This window comes from Nannospalax galili, unplaced genomic scaffold (assembly GCF_000622305.1).
Source record: "Nannospalax galili isolate Female #2095 unplaced genomic scaffold, S.galili_v1.0 scaffold1331, whole genome shotgun sequence".
NCBI lineage: Eukaryota > Metazoa > Chordata > Mammalia > Rodentia > Spalacidae > Nannospalax > Nannospalax galili.
The window spans coordinates 219,031-234,668 of NW_008330679.1; the positions used below are offsets into that span (position 1 = coordinate 219,031).

The 15,638-nt window shown below is 37.4% G+C and overlaps 1 protein-coding gene across 7 annotated transcripts in view; it reads left to right on the forward strand.

Annotated features, from left to right (window-relative positions):
* Positions 1 to 15,638, forward strand: part of Lclat1 (lysocardiolipin acyltransferase 1) — a 208,624-nt gene that overhangs the window by 91,079 nt on the left and 101,907 nt on the right. For all 7 annotated transcript variants that reach the window (XM_029554995.1, XM_008850947.3, XM_008850938.3 and 4 more), the window contains 2 exons: positions 1,022 to 1,190; positions 8,008 to 8,206. In XM_029554995.1, coding sequence (XP_029410855.1) covers positions 1,026 to 1,190; positions 8,008 to 8,206 — 364 coding nt within the window. In that variant the 5' untranslated portion in view covers positions 1,022 to 1,025. The remainder of the gene's footprint in view (positions 1 to 1,021; positions 1,191 to 8,007; positions 8,207 to 15,638) is intronic.

Sequence of the window (15,638 nt, forward strand, 5' to 3'; positions counted from 1 at the left end):
GTTGTGAGTCTTTTAACAAATTTCAGAGGTCACATATCTTTGGAATACTGCAGTTAGGGCTATTCAAGTTAGGTGTCCAGCAATTTTATTATCCTAAAACCAAAGATATTTTTGTTCTATTATAGTTTAGGCTATACAATCAGATGTTGGAATTTTTATTTAAATTTGTGTTTCCAAGTATTTGTTTTAAAATATCCATATTAGGTTTCGGTTACAAAGCCCCTCCTCCTCCCTAAAGTTAATGCTTTGACTAACATCTCCTTAGAGTTAGTGAAGAGTCTCATGGTGACTTATCCTGGCTAGCTCATAAAGAGCTGCTTTATGATCAAATGCCCACAGGTGTGACTTTTAGGGTCTAGTGTAAAGAATAGACTTTTTCCAGGTTTTTTTTTTTCTTCTTTGTCTTTCAGTTTTAGTTCCACTCTGTGGAACTGCCATTGCTTTTAGGTGCGCTCACCTAGGAAGTTGTTCTGCAGATCTTCACCTATCATTTAGGCAGAAAACAACCTCAGGAACATTTTAAGATTTTATCTTAGATAATATCCTAGAACAGAAAGATACCTTTTTATGTTAAATGCTAACTGATTAAAAAATAAAACTTCTTAGACTAGACAACATTTTTTTCTGGAGATCAGACAAGTACTCTGTTGTGTCAACTTCTAAGGCACTGGCAACTTGTTCAGCCTGTAGAAAATGGAATTCAGACTGTGCTAGCCTTTATCAGATCCTTGTTTAAAAGATTATCATGCCATAATCTTAGCACCTGGAAGGCAGAAGCAGCCAGCTGAATATCTGAGAGTTCAAGGACAGTCTGTTTTACATAGTGAATTCCAGGCTAGCCGAAGAAACTTTATGAGACCCTCTCTTGAAGAGAAGAGGAGGGGAGGGGAAGGGGGAGGGGGGGAAGGGAAAGAGAGAGAAGAAGGAAAAAGAAAAATTATTGTATGTGTAATTTTGTTATGGAATTTGAGCAGTTAAATGCATAGTAACAAAATATCTTCTTTTTTTTTTAATCTTTCAGAATCATGGTGTCATGGAAGGGGATTTACTTTATACTCTTCCTGTTTGTGGGAAGCTTTTTTGGAAGTATTTTCATGCTGGGTCCCATTTTACCTTTGATGCTTATAAACCTGTCTTGGTATCGCTGGATCAGCAGCCGCCTTGTGGCCACCTGGCTCACACTTCCTGTGGTAAGTTACACACTAGAGATGGGTCTGTCTCCTTGCATTGGAGTGGCCCATCTGTTGATTTTGTTAGCGTAGGTTATGGGTTACAGAAGACATGTTAAGTCCTTTGTGTTACATAACAGGTATGTCAGACTTTAAAAGGGAAGTATGGAAAAGTTTGAGAGAAATAAAAAATAATTCATGTCCTTAAAATCAGACTTCGTTTAAGAACCTTACTGAAAATTAAGACCCTCTTTCCATATTATTCATGAATTTTCTTTTATATTTTATATTATTAGAGGTATATTTTACATGTAGAAAAATACATAAATTGTACTCAAGTATTTTTACATCAATAAATTTTATCCTGCATTTCCATTTTGTTTTTATAAAGCATTGACAAAAATGAAAACTTTTTTTTTTTTTTTTTGAGACAGGGTGTCTCCCTCCGTAGCCCTAGCTGGGATTAAAGGCATGTATCACTATACCTGGCTTTAAAAAATTAAGATTCTTATAGCAAATACTTTTTTAAACTTGTGATAGATATGTTTGATTCAGTTCTTTGAAGTAATTACAAGAATTAGGGACACAAAAGATAAGAAAACGAGGTTTCCTACCTGAATGTTGAGGTTAATGGCATCAGATCAAAGTGCATACAGAGTGTTCAATAGACTTGGTACACTGAGTACTCTCTGTGAGGTCACATGCACTGCTCTGAGCACATCTTCTGATCCTGAGAGGATGACTCTTCTGGTCCATGCTCCTACCTCTCCCATGTCTGGGAAGTGGTTTCAACCCCTCCAGGTGGCCGCTAATCAGTGGGGTCTTCTCCCCAAATCCAGTGAGACTGTGCCCTTGTCTTCCCCTTGAACATTCACTTGGAAATTGTTCTGTTTTTTCTCCTTGGCAACAGGTGAACCTTAAGGTTGCTGGGTTTATCCATTTGTTCTGGTAGAGGCATTGGGCATAACATCTGAAAAAGAAAACAAGAAGGGAGATGTCTATCCTTGGTTGGTAGAGGATCTTTTTTTAAACCTATATTATTGGAGTCCAGCTGCTTAGTTCTCACAAGCAGACCACCTGCCCGTGTGTTGGTTGAGAGGAAAGCATCATGCCATTGCTGTGGACCCTTCGGGTGGAGGTTGACTAGGAAATATTCTTGAAATGGTGCTTGGTGTGGGTTTTCTACTTTAATAGAATAGACATTTCTTAAAAGTATCCTGGCCAGGCGTGGTGGCGCATGCCTTTAATCCCAGCACTTGGGAGGCAGAGACAGGTAGATCTCTGTGAGTTCAAGGCCAGCCTGGTCTACATAGTGAGTTCCAGGACATCTGGGGCTACAGGGAGACCCTGTCTCAAAAAGACCAAAAATAAATTAAATAAATAAATAAATAAATAAATAAGTATCCTGTAAGTTAAATGTTAATAAATCACTTACAATATACTTCTCCTATTTAAATATTAAATAGTAGGATTAATTCCTAAATCTGCAGTTAGGAAGCAGAGAGTGATGATTGCTTGTGCTAGGTTAGCTTTCTCCTCTTTGTGGGTTCAAGGACACAAGCCTAGGAATGGTACCTCTATCTTATGTTGGGATCTTCCCATCTTATTTAACTTAAGAGAATCCCTCACGGGCATGACCAGAGGGTAACATAATCTGGATAGCATCTTACAAGTTTGCTCAGAGGTGTACCTCCTTGGTAATTCTAGATCTTGTCAAGTTGACAATCAGTTTAGCTCACACAAGCATAAACAAATTATTGAAGCAGAGCTGAGATTAATCAGTCGGTCTGATAGTAGAGCCTTATGTGGTAGAAAACCTTCAAAAACTGATGTCCTAGTTTGCTTCTCTGTTGCTATGATAGAAACACTTGACCAAAACCAAATTGGAAGTAAAAGTGCTTATTTCAGCTTATAACTCCCAGGCCACAATCCATCACTGAGGGAAGCCAAGTCAGGAACTCAAGCAGGACCCAGGAGGCAGAAATTGAAACTTAGACCATGGAGGAATGCTGCTTACTGGCTTGCTTTTTGTGGCTGGCTCAGCTTGCTTGCTTTTATAGCCCAGACCCACCTGCCTACAGATGACACCACCCACATCAACAAACAGTTAGGAAAATGCCTTCCGGACTGGAGAGATGGCTTGGTCATTAAGAGCACTGGCTACTCTTGCAGAGGACCCAGGTTCAATTTCCAGCACCTACATGGTGGCTAATAACACTCTGTAGCTCCAGCTCCAGGGGATCCAACACTCTCTTCTGACCTTTGCAGGCATTGCATGACACAGGTGCACCTACCTACATGCAGGCAATACATGCTTACACATAAAATAAAAGTAATAAATAAAAATATTTTTTTTAAAAAAACATTTTAAAAAAGGAAAAAAAAGAAGAAAATGCCTCATAGACATGGCACAGGCCAATCTGATCTGGCTAATTCTTTAGTTGATGTTCCTTCTTTCCAGGTGACTCTAGTTTGTGTCAAATTGAGAAAACCTGACCATGATTGGTAAGCGTCACATTGAGTTCCAGTAGCTCCCAGCATTAGAATTTTAGTGGCACCTTGAGTGTTTTAGAAGAAAGCTTGGTACACTTTCAAGGTAGGGAACACTTGATTTGAGGGAAAAAAACTGAGAAACTGAAAAAATTAATTTCCTTATTACCATAAAATTAATGTTATTAGTGGGATGACTCTCACTGTTGAATAGCAAAGTTTGTAAGAACTAGTCACTGAAAGTCTTCTCTTTTGCTAGAGATCTCAAAGACAGGTTGCTGAATCACTTGGAAGGAGGTATACATTAATAAATCCTTTTTTGATTAGTGGATACGCATAAAGAAGTTTCAAGGTCAAAATAATTTTTGTATCAAAATAATGCTGTGTTCTATTCTTTGAAAGTATTTTTTTGTGAGATTGGAATCCCCCATCCCCCCATCTTACAGAACTTATTGGTTAAACAATCTAAGTGGAGCATTTACTTTGTAGGAAGAATTTTGATAATGAATTTTCTTTTAAATATTGCACAGATCAGACCTTTTACCTCATATTTTGGCCAATTTTGGTCCTACAAGTTTTCTAATGATTTTGTCTGTTTAATTGTCAATTATCTGGCATTATACTAGCTTTTAAGGTCTGTAGGATCTGTAGCAATGTCCCTTTATCCCTTCTCTTCTTGTTCTTAACTAGTCTTACTACAAACTTGTCAGTTCTATTGACTTTTTTGAAGAAACAACTTTGGCTTTATTGTTTTCTTTGCATTGTTTGTGTTATTTCATTTTTTTTCTGATATTATTTGGGGTATAATTTACTTTTTTAAAAAGGCTTCTTAATGTAAAAACTTGGGCTGTTAATTTAAAATGCCTTCCTCCCACTCCCATTCTTCTCTACTATACTTTTAAGATCTGGAATTAATATTGGGTCCATTATTTGTTGCATCACTTTCTTGTGATTCCTCATTAATGTATTTATTATGATCATATTTTCCATTGTTTGTTGGATTATAAGTATGCTTTTTACCCCATCAGGTCTGAAAGGTATCCTTTTCCTTATTTTTGTAGACAGCTTCTTTCCCTTTCTTAATATGTTGTGAGGTGCTTGACCAGAGACAACCACTCAGACAAAGACTTTCTGAATTAAAGTCTTGCTGGCCAGTAGCTACACAAGGGGGTCGGAACCCAAATGTGTAGCCCTGAGCCATCTCTTGGGTAAGCTTTTATACAGAGAAACCATAACCAGGGGTGCAAAGTTTAAGTTCCCAAGCTTCCAGGTGTAATGCCCCCTGAACAATTTCTGTTCTCAGTAACAATTATTCTTTTGCCAAAGCAAGCCAAGTATAACCTACAGAAGCCATAAATCTGCAGTTAGCAAGTGCTCTCCAGGACCCGCTGACCTGTTTCCAAGACGATTGGGATCCAGCTGATGTGTGTTCCCATAGGAACCCTAGGCCAACTGCCTGATAATTTCAGAGACTAGAGTGAGCCTAAACTTTAAATGGTGTAGCTATGGTCAAGAAGGTGCCCTATTACATTCCCCATTGGTTCTACGGGCATGAGTCAAATTCTAGTCTCATCTGGGAGATTATATTGTTTTCTTAGGACTATGATTTTACTGCATTTACTCATTGTTTAATATAGCTGTTTAGGCAATTGATCAGACAAGGTCAGACTGTCAGAGCCAGGAGTAGGAGTACTAGAGGCCCAGGAAAAGCTATGATTTCAGAGGCTAGAGTCAGCCTAAACTTTAACATGGTATAGCTATAGTCAAGAAGGTACCATATCATAAATAGGATATTCATGCATTCTTTGGATTGTAGAAGTAATCATTGGGATCTCTGAATGTTTATCCAATAGTTTTAAATGTCTACTGTACACTGAGAACTGTGCTAGGCAGGTAGGACCTCTGCCTTGTGTAGGTAACAATCCTCTACCTAAAATATCCTCCTTATTTGTGAATTTATACTGCTTGTTTATTTTCTGCTTTTCATTTGAATAAACATTTTTCCCTTGTTATAGGACAGAAGTTGATTGTTACTCATAAAATATTCTACTTTTTAAATAGAAAAAACACTGAAAAGTTAAAAACAAATGTATGTTGGTGAATAATTTTTTTTTTAATTTTATTATTTTTATTTTACGTGTAGGAGTGTATTGTATGCCATGTATGTAAGGACATCCGTGTACTGCAATGCTTGAAGAGGTCAGAAGAGGGCATCAGATCCCCTGGAACTGGAGTTAGGGATAGGGTTGTCAGCCACCATATCAGCCAGGAATTGAATCCAGGCCCTCTGCAAGAGCAGCCAGTGCTCTCAACCCCTGAGCCATCTCTCCAGTCTCTAGTGAATAATTTTTAAAGAACTTATTTACACATAAGTATTGTGTGTGTGTGTGTGTGTGTGTGTGTGTGTGTGTGTGTGTGTGTCAGCATGTGGGTGAGGGTAGCTGCACAGGGAGGACAGAAGGTGGTATTGGGTGTTTTTCTCTATCATATTCCACCTATTCCTTTGAGGCAGGGTCTCATCGCTGAATCTAGGGCTCACATTTTTCTCAGGCTAGAAGCCAGAGAAACCCAGCAGTCTTCCTGTCTCCACTCCCCTCAGAGTTGGGGTTACAGCTGCTTGCATGGATCCCCAGCCCATCACATGGTTGCTGGGATCCAAACTCAAGTCTTTAGAATTGCTGAGTGAGTGCTCTTAACTCCTAAGCCATTTCTGGCCCCCATTAATGAGTAATTTTAAGTGTAACTTACAAATAGGTCCAGAAACAGAACATTGCCAGCCCTCTTGGAAGCTCTATGTAACCAATCAAGATGCCCTCCTTTTTGAAGATGTATCCATTATTATGACTTTTAAAATGGCATGTTTATGCTGGGTGTGATGGCATACACCTTTAACCTTAGCACTTGGAAGGCAGAGGCAGGCAGATCCCTGGTCTACATAGTGAGTTCCAGGCCAACTGGGGCTATAGGAGACCCTGTCTTAAAAACAGAAACAAAAACAAAACCCTCCAAAATAGTAGTTTGGTTGTTGCCCTTATACTTTTTGCTGCATTTGCCTCTAAAATATAAATTTCTGTTGTTGAAAGTTTTGTATATGAATGGATATTTAGTGTATGAGTTTTTGTTGTGCTTCTACCCGTCAATATTATGTGTGTATTTCACATTACTGTAGGTGGTTACAACTCATTGACCTTTATTGTTGAGTTTGAAGATAGTCATGATGTTTAAGAGGTTTGATTTTTCTTAGCTTTTAACCCCCTTGGGATCAACTCTTTCATCATTAGTAGTAGAATCAAATGGTATGTGTAAATAATTTGAAATTATAATTAAAGCTGAGAATAATAGTGCACAGCTGCAGTCTCAGCTACTTGAGAGGCCCTACTGGAATGATTGCTTGATCCCAGATCCTGGCAATATAGATAAAAAGAGAAAAAAGAAGAGGAGAGGTTAAAATCAACCATCAGCTTTCTTCTCTGTTACTTCACTTTTAAGAACTCTAGTCTGTAATATACTGCACTTTTCTTCTACATATTTAATGTATATTATATTCCTGGCCATTAGAAATGTCAGTTAGTTGAATAAACTCAAAAAATATTTGAGCATTTACTATGTTCCAGGCATTTTTGTCAGTGTTAGTTAGACTGAAAGATTTTAGTAGAAAAATAAATGAAATTTAATTTTATTTCTTTAAGCCTGCATTCTCTGTTATATTTTTACTATACTTTCTAGAAAAAAAAAGTAATCATCTTTTATCTACATCCTTAAACAATGCACAGTAAACTTTTATTTGGTACTTCTTTTTAACTTAATAATATTGTTGATTTCAAGGACAGTTCATATTTTTCTATAAGAAACTTCCAGAAATTAAATTAGTAGAATAAATTAAAACATATCTAGTACTCCATAGTCTCTCTTTTAAATCATCCTTCTTCCATTTATTATAGAGGCAAGAATCATAGGAAACTACTTTTTATATGTTAGATACCATAGGTATATTTGTTGGACATGTAATATACCTATGGAAAATCATGACTTAAATAAATTAAATTATCGTTTCTTTTGGACTCATTTTTCTTTTCCAAAAAGACATTTTTTTCCTTTACTTATTTAGTTCTTAAAGTGTCATCTTGTCTTCCATTTTTTTGCATTACAAAAGTAGTATAGAGCCACTATTGAAGATCAAGCGAGAAAAAAAGATCCGTAACTCTTAAAATGTTTTGTTCATTCCATTTTAATATTTAAAATTGTTAATAAATTCATAAACATTCATAAACATGAATGATCTTATGTTTTGCTTCTTAACCTGCAGATCATAACTTTAAGTTGCTATATATCCACATTTTTTTGGTAGGCATTGTTGGAGACCATGTTTGGTGTAAAAGTGGTTATAACAGGTGATGCATTTGTACCTGGGGAAAGAAGTGTCATTATCATGAACCATCGGACGAGAGTGGATTGGATGTTCCTGTGGAATTGCCTGATGAGATACAGCTACCTCAGATTGGAGAAAATTTGCCTCAAATCCAGTCTCAAAAGTGTTCCTGGATTTGGTATGTTACTCATACATTATTTAAATGGCCCACTCAATTTGTATGCAATATAACCACTCTAAAATTATAATGTTGAGGATAAGTTGAACTATATGGAGGTATCAATGCTATTCACATTTTTTTCTTACTAGGCTAAAATTATTTCCAGTTTCCCTTTATCTTAATGGCTTAGTTATTTTCTATGATTTTATTTTAACTTCTCTCTTTTTGACTTTTTTGGTTGTTAGCCTGAGCCTTTAATGGCTGAGCTATCCCTCCAGCCCAAACTTCTCTCACTATCTTTTTTAAAATATCTTACTCTAAAAGAAAATATAAACTGTTATTGAGGAAGTAGATAAAGTCTTAGAACCACCATGTTGAAGGATATGAATTAATATATTAGTAATTATCTAAAAAAAATTCATTCACAGATTAAGATGACCGATTTATTCTCATAGTGCTGGAGGTCAGAAGTCCAAAATCAACTCCTTTCTTCCCAGCTTGCCTACTTTAAGATAAGCTCTGCTAAGATTACCCCCAGGCTTGATTTCTCCTATATTCTTTGAATATTCCATAGCCTTGTGCTATATTACTTTATTATTATTTAATTTGGCCCTTTGATTTGCTTATGAATTTTGTCTTTTTAAAAAATATTTTATTATTTTTTTTTATGTGTATATGTCTGTTGCCTGCATGTAGGTAAGTGCACCTGTGTCGTGCGATGCCCACGGAGGACAGAAGAGGTTGTCAGATCCCCTGGAACTGGAGTTATAGACAGTTGTTAGCTGCCATGTGGGTTCTGGGATTAGAACCTGGGTCTTTGGCAAGAACATTCAGTGTTCTTAACCACTGCGCTATCTCTCCAGCCCCCATATTTTATGTGTGTTTTGTCTGCTTATATGTAAATGTACCATGTGAATGCAGTGCCCATGGAGGCCAGAGGACTGGGCATCGGATTCCCTGGAACTGGAAATGCTGATGGTTGTTAGCTGCTTGTGAGTGCTGAGAACTGAATCCAGGTCCTCTGCAAGAGCAACCAATGCTCTTAAAATCCCTGAGCCATTTCTCTAGCCCCTGTTTTTAGGGGTTTTGTTTGTTTGTTTGTTTGTTTGTTTTTGAGAAAAGCTGACCTGCCTCAAACTTAAGATCCTCCTACTTTAGCCTCCTAAGTGCTAGGATTACAATGTGTGGCCATGCCTTGTTGATTCTTGTTTTTGGCAATGGACATTTTTCTTGAAGGTGAGACCTGTATGTGTATTCTGCCTCTATTTTTAAAATGGTTTTAATTAGCATATATTAATTAACATAATAATGGTTCTATTATGATATTTTCATACATGTACACAGCATATTTTGATCATGCTCACCCTGTTTTCTTGTCCTGTTACCACTCTCACTGATCCCCTTCCTCTTCCTATAACTAGCCCCCTTCTACTTTCATGGTTTTTTTTTTTTTTTTTTGGGGTGTGTGTGTGTGTGTGTGTGTGTGTGTGTGTGTGTGTGTATCTCACCCAGTAAGTTTTGTTAGGGTTAGTTACAGGAACATAGGTGAGAATTTGTTTACAAGACCATGGACACCATACCACTGGCTGTACCACTGAAGAAAGTGTCACCTCCTTGCCCACCAACTGTTAATGCAATCCCTCAAGGAAGAATGGGACCACTGTTCTATGACAGGATGTTGGTGGGCCCAGTCCTGTGCACATTTTGTGCAGGTAATTGCAGCTGCTATGAGTGTAGTGACAAGTTATCCCAGAAGTTTGTAATCCAGACTGCTCACTCCCTTCCTCTGACTCTTATACTCTTGATGCCTCTTCTTTTGTGATACTCTCTGAACTTTGGAGGAGTGATATGTCTCATTTATGACTAAACATTCAGCTATCATTTATTCTTGGCACTTTGACCAAAAACGAGTCTTTGCAGTCACCATTACCCACTTCAGGGATAGGCACTCTGTAGCCTCTTGTTCTCTGGGGTCACCATTACCCACTTTGAAATAAGTTTCTCTGACTAGAACTGACAGCCATCTGGTAGATGATCTTTTTGATGTATGTTTGTGATTTTCAGATATTTTGTTGAGAATTTTTGCATCTATGTTCATTAGGAATATGGCCCTATAGTTTTCTTTTTTGTTGTGTCTTTATTAGTTTTTGTATTAGAGTAGTACTGGCATCATAGAAGAAGTTTGTAAGTTCTCTCTCTTTTCTATGTTTTTGAGCATTTTAGTAGTATTGGTTGTAGATGTTCTTTGAATGTCTGGCAAAATTCTGCTGTGAATCCATCTGGGCCTAGGCTTTTTTTAGTTGGGAGGCTTTGTATTACTGTTTCTATTTCCTTATTATGGGTCTGTTTAAGCTGTTTATCTCCTCTTGATTTAACTTTGGTGGTTTCCATGAATTTAGAAGCTTGTTCAGTTATTTTAGATTGTCAGATTTAATACAGTTTAGGTTTTTTTTAAATATTACCTTATAGGGCTGGAGAGATGGCTCAGTGGTTAAGAACATTGGTTGTTCTTGCAGAAGACCTGGGTTCGATTCCCAGCACCCACATGGCAGCTAACAACTGTCCATAACTCCAGTTCCAGGGGATCTGATGGCCTCTTCTGTCCTCTGTGGGCATTGCGCAACATGGGTGCACTTACCTACATGAAGTATTACCTTATAATATTCTGGATCTTTTAGGTCTGTTGCGATGTTTCCCTTTTCAGCTCTAATTTTGTTGATTTGGATTTTCTCTTTCTTTCTTTTCGTTAACGGGGCTAAGGTTCAGTCTATCTTTATCTTTTCAAAGAACCAGTTCTTAGATTCATTGATTCTTTGTATTGTTTTCTTTTTTTCTATTTCATTAATTTCTGCTTTGATTTTTATTATTTCTTCTCATCTGCTGGGTTTGGGTTTGTTTTGTTCTTGCCTTTCTTAAGTTGTACTGTTAAGTCATTTATATGTGTGCTTTCTGTTTTTAAATGTGCAAACTTCCCTCTTAGGACTGCTTTTAATGTGTTCCAGAGGTTTTGTTTTGATGTGTTATTATTTTCATTTAGTTCAGGAATACTTTTATTTATTTCTTGATTTCTTCTTTGACCCAGTCGTCATTCAGGAGTGTGTTTTTTAGTCTCTCTGACTTCATGTAATTACTACAGCTTCTTTTACTGTTAATTTTAAGTTTTATTGTGTTGTGGTCTGATAGACTGCATGGAATTATTTGAGTTTTTTTTTAATGTGCCCCCTTATATGGTCAATTTTAGAGCAACTTCCATGGGCTGCTGAGTATAATGTATATTATTTGGTGCTTGGATGGACTATTGGGTAGATGTCTGCTACATCCATTTGATCTATGATATCATTTAATTCAGATGTTTCTCTGTTTATTCTTTGCCCTGCTTATTAGAGATAGTGGGTTATTGACATCACCATCTTTTACTGAGTTGGGCTGAATCTGTGTCTTGAAGTCCTATAGTATTCTTTTTATGAAATTGGGTGCACTAGACTTTGGTTCATATATGTTGATGATTGTAATGTCTTCTTGGTCAATTGTTCCCTTGATCAGATTGATGTGACCTTCCTTATCTCTTCTCATTAATTCTAATTCGAAGTCTATTTTGTCAGATACTAGGATTGCAATATCTGCTTGTTTCTTAGCACCATTTGCTTGGAATATTTTTTCCATCCTTTCACCCTAAGGTAGTGCCTATCCTTGAAGGTGAGATGCATTTCTTCCAGTTGACAGAAAGATAGATTTGTTTCTTAATCCATTCAACTAGTTTGTGCCATTTGACTGGGGAGTTGAGATCATTGATATTTAAAATTGTTATTTAAAATTGTGTATTGGTGTTCTTGGGTCCTATTTTGTGTTTCCATAATTATATCTCTTTTGCTTTCTTTCTGTAGCCTCTTAGATATGGTCATTCCTTTCTGCAGTCCTTTGTATTGCTTTGAGTATTCTCTTTATGGCTGGTTTGGTAGATATGAATTCTTATAGCTTATTAGTGCCGTGGAAGATTTTTCTTTCTCTTTCAACTATGATAGACAGTTTTTCTTGTTAAAGTATTCAGGGCTGGCATCCATGGTCATTTAGAACTTAGATTACTATGCTCCACTCCATGCTCTTCTGGCTTTCACAGTTTGGATTGAAAAAAATCAACTGTAATTCTTATCGACTACCAGATAGATCCAGGCAGGCTAATAAGGAGATCTCTAGGAGGACAAGAGGCCTTAAGTCTAAGTAAAGGTGATAGATGTCAGCTGGGCCCATTCTAACTAGCTAAGCAAAGAAGGTATGAACCCTGGAGCCGAGCAACTGGGGCTGGTCTCAAAGCAGGGGAATGGCGACCTGGCATGTTAGAATCTGGCTATCTCTCCCAGGGAGTCAGGTGCTTTCCTGCAGCCTCAGCGTTTCAGGGCCACCAAGAGCCAATAGTAACAAGATGAACTGGTTCTTAGTAGCTAGCAGAGAAGGTTTGATCTCTACAGCAGTAGTAGGGACTGTAGTTCCAAAGCAGGGGAATGGGTGTGGTGGGATTTGAGTAACTCACCCAGGCTAGTCAGGTGCATTCTGGCAGCTTCAGCGGGATGGGGCCAAAGACAGCCAATGGTAACAGAATGGACTGGTTTCTATTGGCTACCAGTGTTTGGATGGAATATTCTGTAGATGTCTGTTAAGTCCATTTGCAAATTAGTAACTCTTTATTGCATGTCATGTTTATGCTTTAAGAAACTCAGTAAGTGGCCTGTACTCCTAGCATAAGTGATAAAGTCTTCCCCTTTCTCAGCTTACAAATTAATGTGAAATAGTGGTAAGCAGCAGCTTGTTCAAATTAGTTCTTGGCACATGAGTGTGTGAGGTCTTCCTTGATAGTCATACTTCTGTGGTTTTCCTATGTAACATTTCTCATTTGCGTTCCTTGCCTTTTAACAAATATGGCATATGATTTGGAGGGCAAATGGCAGGCATCATCATCAAGGTCAGCAGTAAGGCTGGCTGTTGATTTATTAGGTGTGTTTGCATTTTGATGTTGTCATGCTTATTATTTTAAGCCTTTCTCCTTGCCACTTTCCAGTGTAATGGTCTTAGGGCACTCAGATTCCATATAGTGCAGTTAGCTTTCCTTAGATCAGTAATCCCCAAAGAACCAATAGGAAGCTGCCAAGCGTGTTATACCCCGCCTCAGAATTAATGTAATTTCTCTTCCACCATATATTTCTTCTAAATTTAACAATGTCCCCAAGATTTTAGGGGAAGGAACATAGAGCTTACCTTTCAGTGGGGGATGTCAGTAATTGTAATGTTCTAAAAATTGGCACTTAAAAAAGACCAGTCACAAAAGAGAAAAGAGTCATATATTATCAATAGCAAAAATAATATTTTATATGTCATTCTAAATTCTGTATGAAATGTTAAGATAGTCTTAATAAGATACTAAGAATAATATTATATCACTGTATTTGAAACTGTACATGAAATCAACAGACCATACAGAAAAGTACAACTGACACAATCTGAAAACATTGACAGGTAACAAAAGTAAAAATGAGAAGTTCATAGGTGTGTGTCTAATAGATTGATTGAATCCATAATTAAAAGGCTGCGTACAAAAGGCTTTTGGAAGCCATGGTGGCTGTTTGATTTTCTTCACTCTCTCAAAAGCAATTCTCAAATCAGCCAAGCAGAAGAAACGAAACTACGCTTCACCTACCTTTTCATCTTCAGCATAACTAGGAGACAAAGAATAATAGCATAAATTCCCAATTTCCTTAACTAGAGCACTCAATCCTGCAAAGTTCCTTTTCTCACCTTTCGATCCTGGGGGCACAAAGACTGGGGAGAGAAAGTAGAATGGTATGAAAATCTCAAAAGAAGAACAAATAAATTATCCCTCGGAAGAGAAAATCTAATTGTAATTACCCAGGTACTGAAACAAAGATTGGGACAAAGGAGTTCATTTATACAGCAAGCATATGTTCAAGGTATAGGGAAATGACTTTTTGAAAAAAACTTTATTGAATTTTTGTGTATTTCATACATAAAATCACTTTATATGACCGTCCCCCTTCCCCTTTGGCACCCTCCCATAGCCACCCCCCCAACTGGAGTTGATACATTTTGTCATTTGCATTAAGGCCTATTATGTAAAGCTAGTATCCCCAGATGTCCCTCAGAGCAGGTTCATCCACCAGGGTTTAGTCAGCCTATCTAGAGTCCCTCCCTTCAAGAAGATCATTTCTTCATCACTCACAGTAATCAGCTGCCAATAATTCTTTGACTAAGATTGGGGCTTAAAGTCTGTAGTAAGTTGCAGTATTTCCATGTCTGTTGTTCTTCTTTCTTTGTCTAGCATAGTCATTTTTATTATCAAAAATTTTCTCCTATTGGATAAGAAGGTAAATTTGCCTTTAGTTTCTACTTACCACTTTCATCCTTACCTTTTCTACTTGGTCATTTTCCATGTGAGTTGCAAGCTCCTTATAAGTATCTTATACAGTGTAGGCTCTTAATCATTTGGAGACATGAAAATACAAACTTAATGAGTCTATAGCATAACTGGGCTAGAAAGGCTTTTAGAACCTTTAGGCAAACAAGTGTAAAATGAATTAAGGAAGATATAGTGTAGGCAGAAAGCAAAACAGAGCAAGTTTGCTAGAGAGAGAATTAGGAGGGAATTAAAGTAGAGGGGAGGGAAAGGAATGGATGCATTTTAGTGGTTGGCTCGGTCATGCCTTAGCCTGCACTAGACTTAACTTTTCCTCAGTTGGGTGTGATTTGGGGAGTACTGAATATTGATTTTTTTTCCCAAATTCAGTGTTCGCCTGCCAGATGTGTAGACTATAATTATTTGGTCTATTTAGTTCATTTACAGTTGGGTACACAAAAGTACCGTATATATAATACAGTTTGGAGAATCAATGAGAGTTTGGAATTGGAAATTCTTTTTTTTTTTATTTTTATTTTTTTGTCTTTTTGAAACAGGGTTTCTCTGTAGCCCCAGCTGACCTGGAGCTCACTATGTAGATCAGACAGGCCTTGAACTCACAGAGATTCACCTGCCTCTGCTTCCCAAGTGCTGAGACTACAGGCATGTGTCACCGTACCTGGCTCGGAATTGGAAATTCTTTAATTATTATTATTATTTTTGTGTGTGTGTCTCTGTGTGTATGAGTGTATTGCCTGCCATGTATGTAAGTACAACCGTGTCATGAAATGCCCGTGGAGGTCAGAAGAGGGTGTCAGATTCCCTGAAACTGGAGTTATGGATGGTTGTTAACTGCCTTGTGGGTTCTGGGATCCAAATCTGGGTCCCCTGCAAGAGTACTTGGTGCTCTTAACCACTGAGCCATCTCTCCAGACCCTGGAATTGGAAATTCTTTTAAAGTATGAAAGCAACATATATATATATATATATATATATATGTGTGTGTGTGTGTGTGTATACATATATATAGAATATTATATATATCCT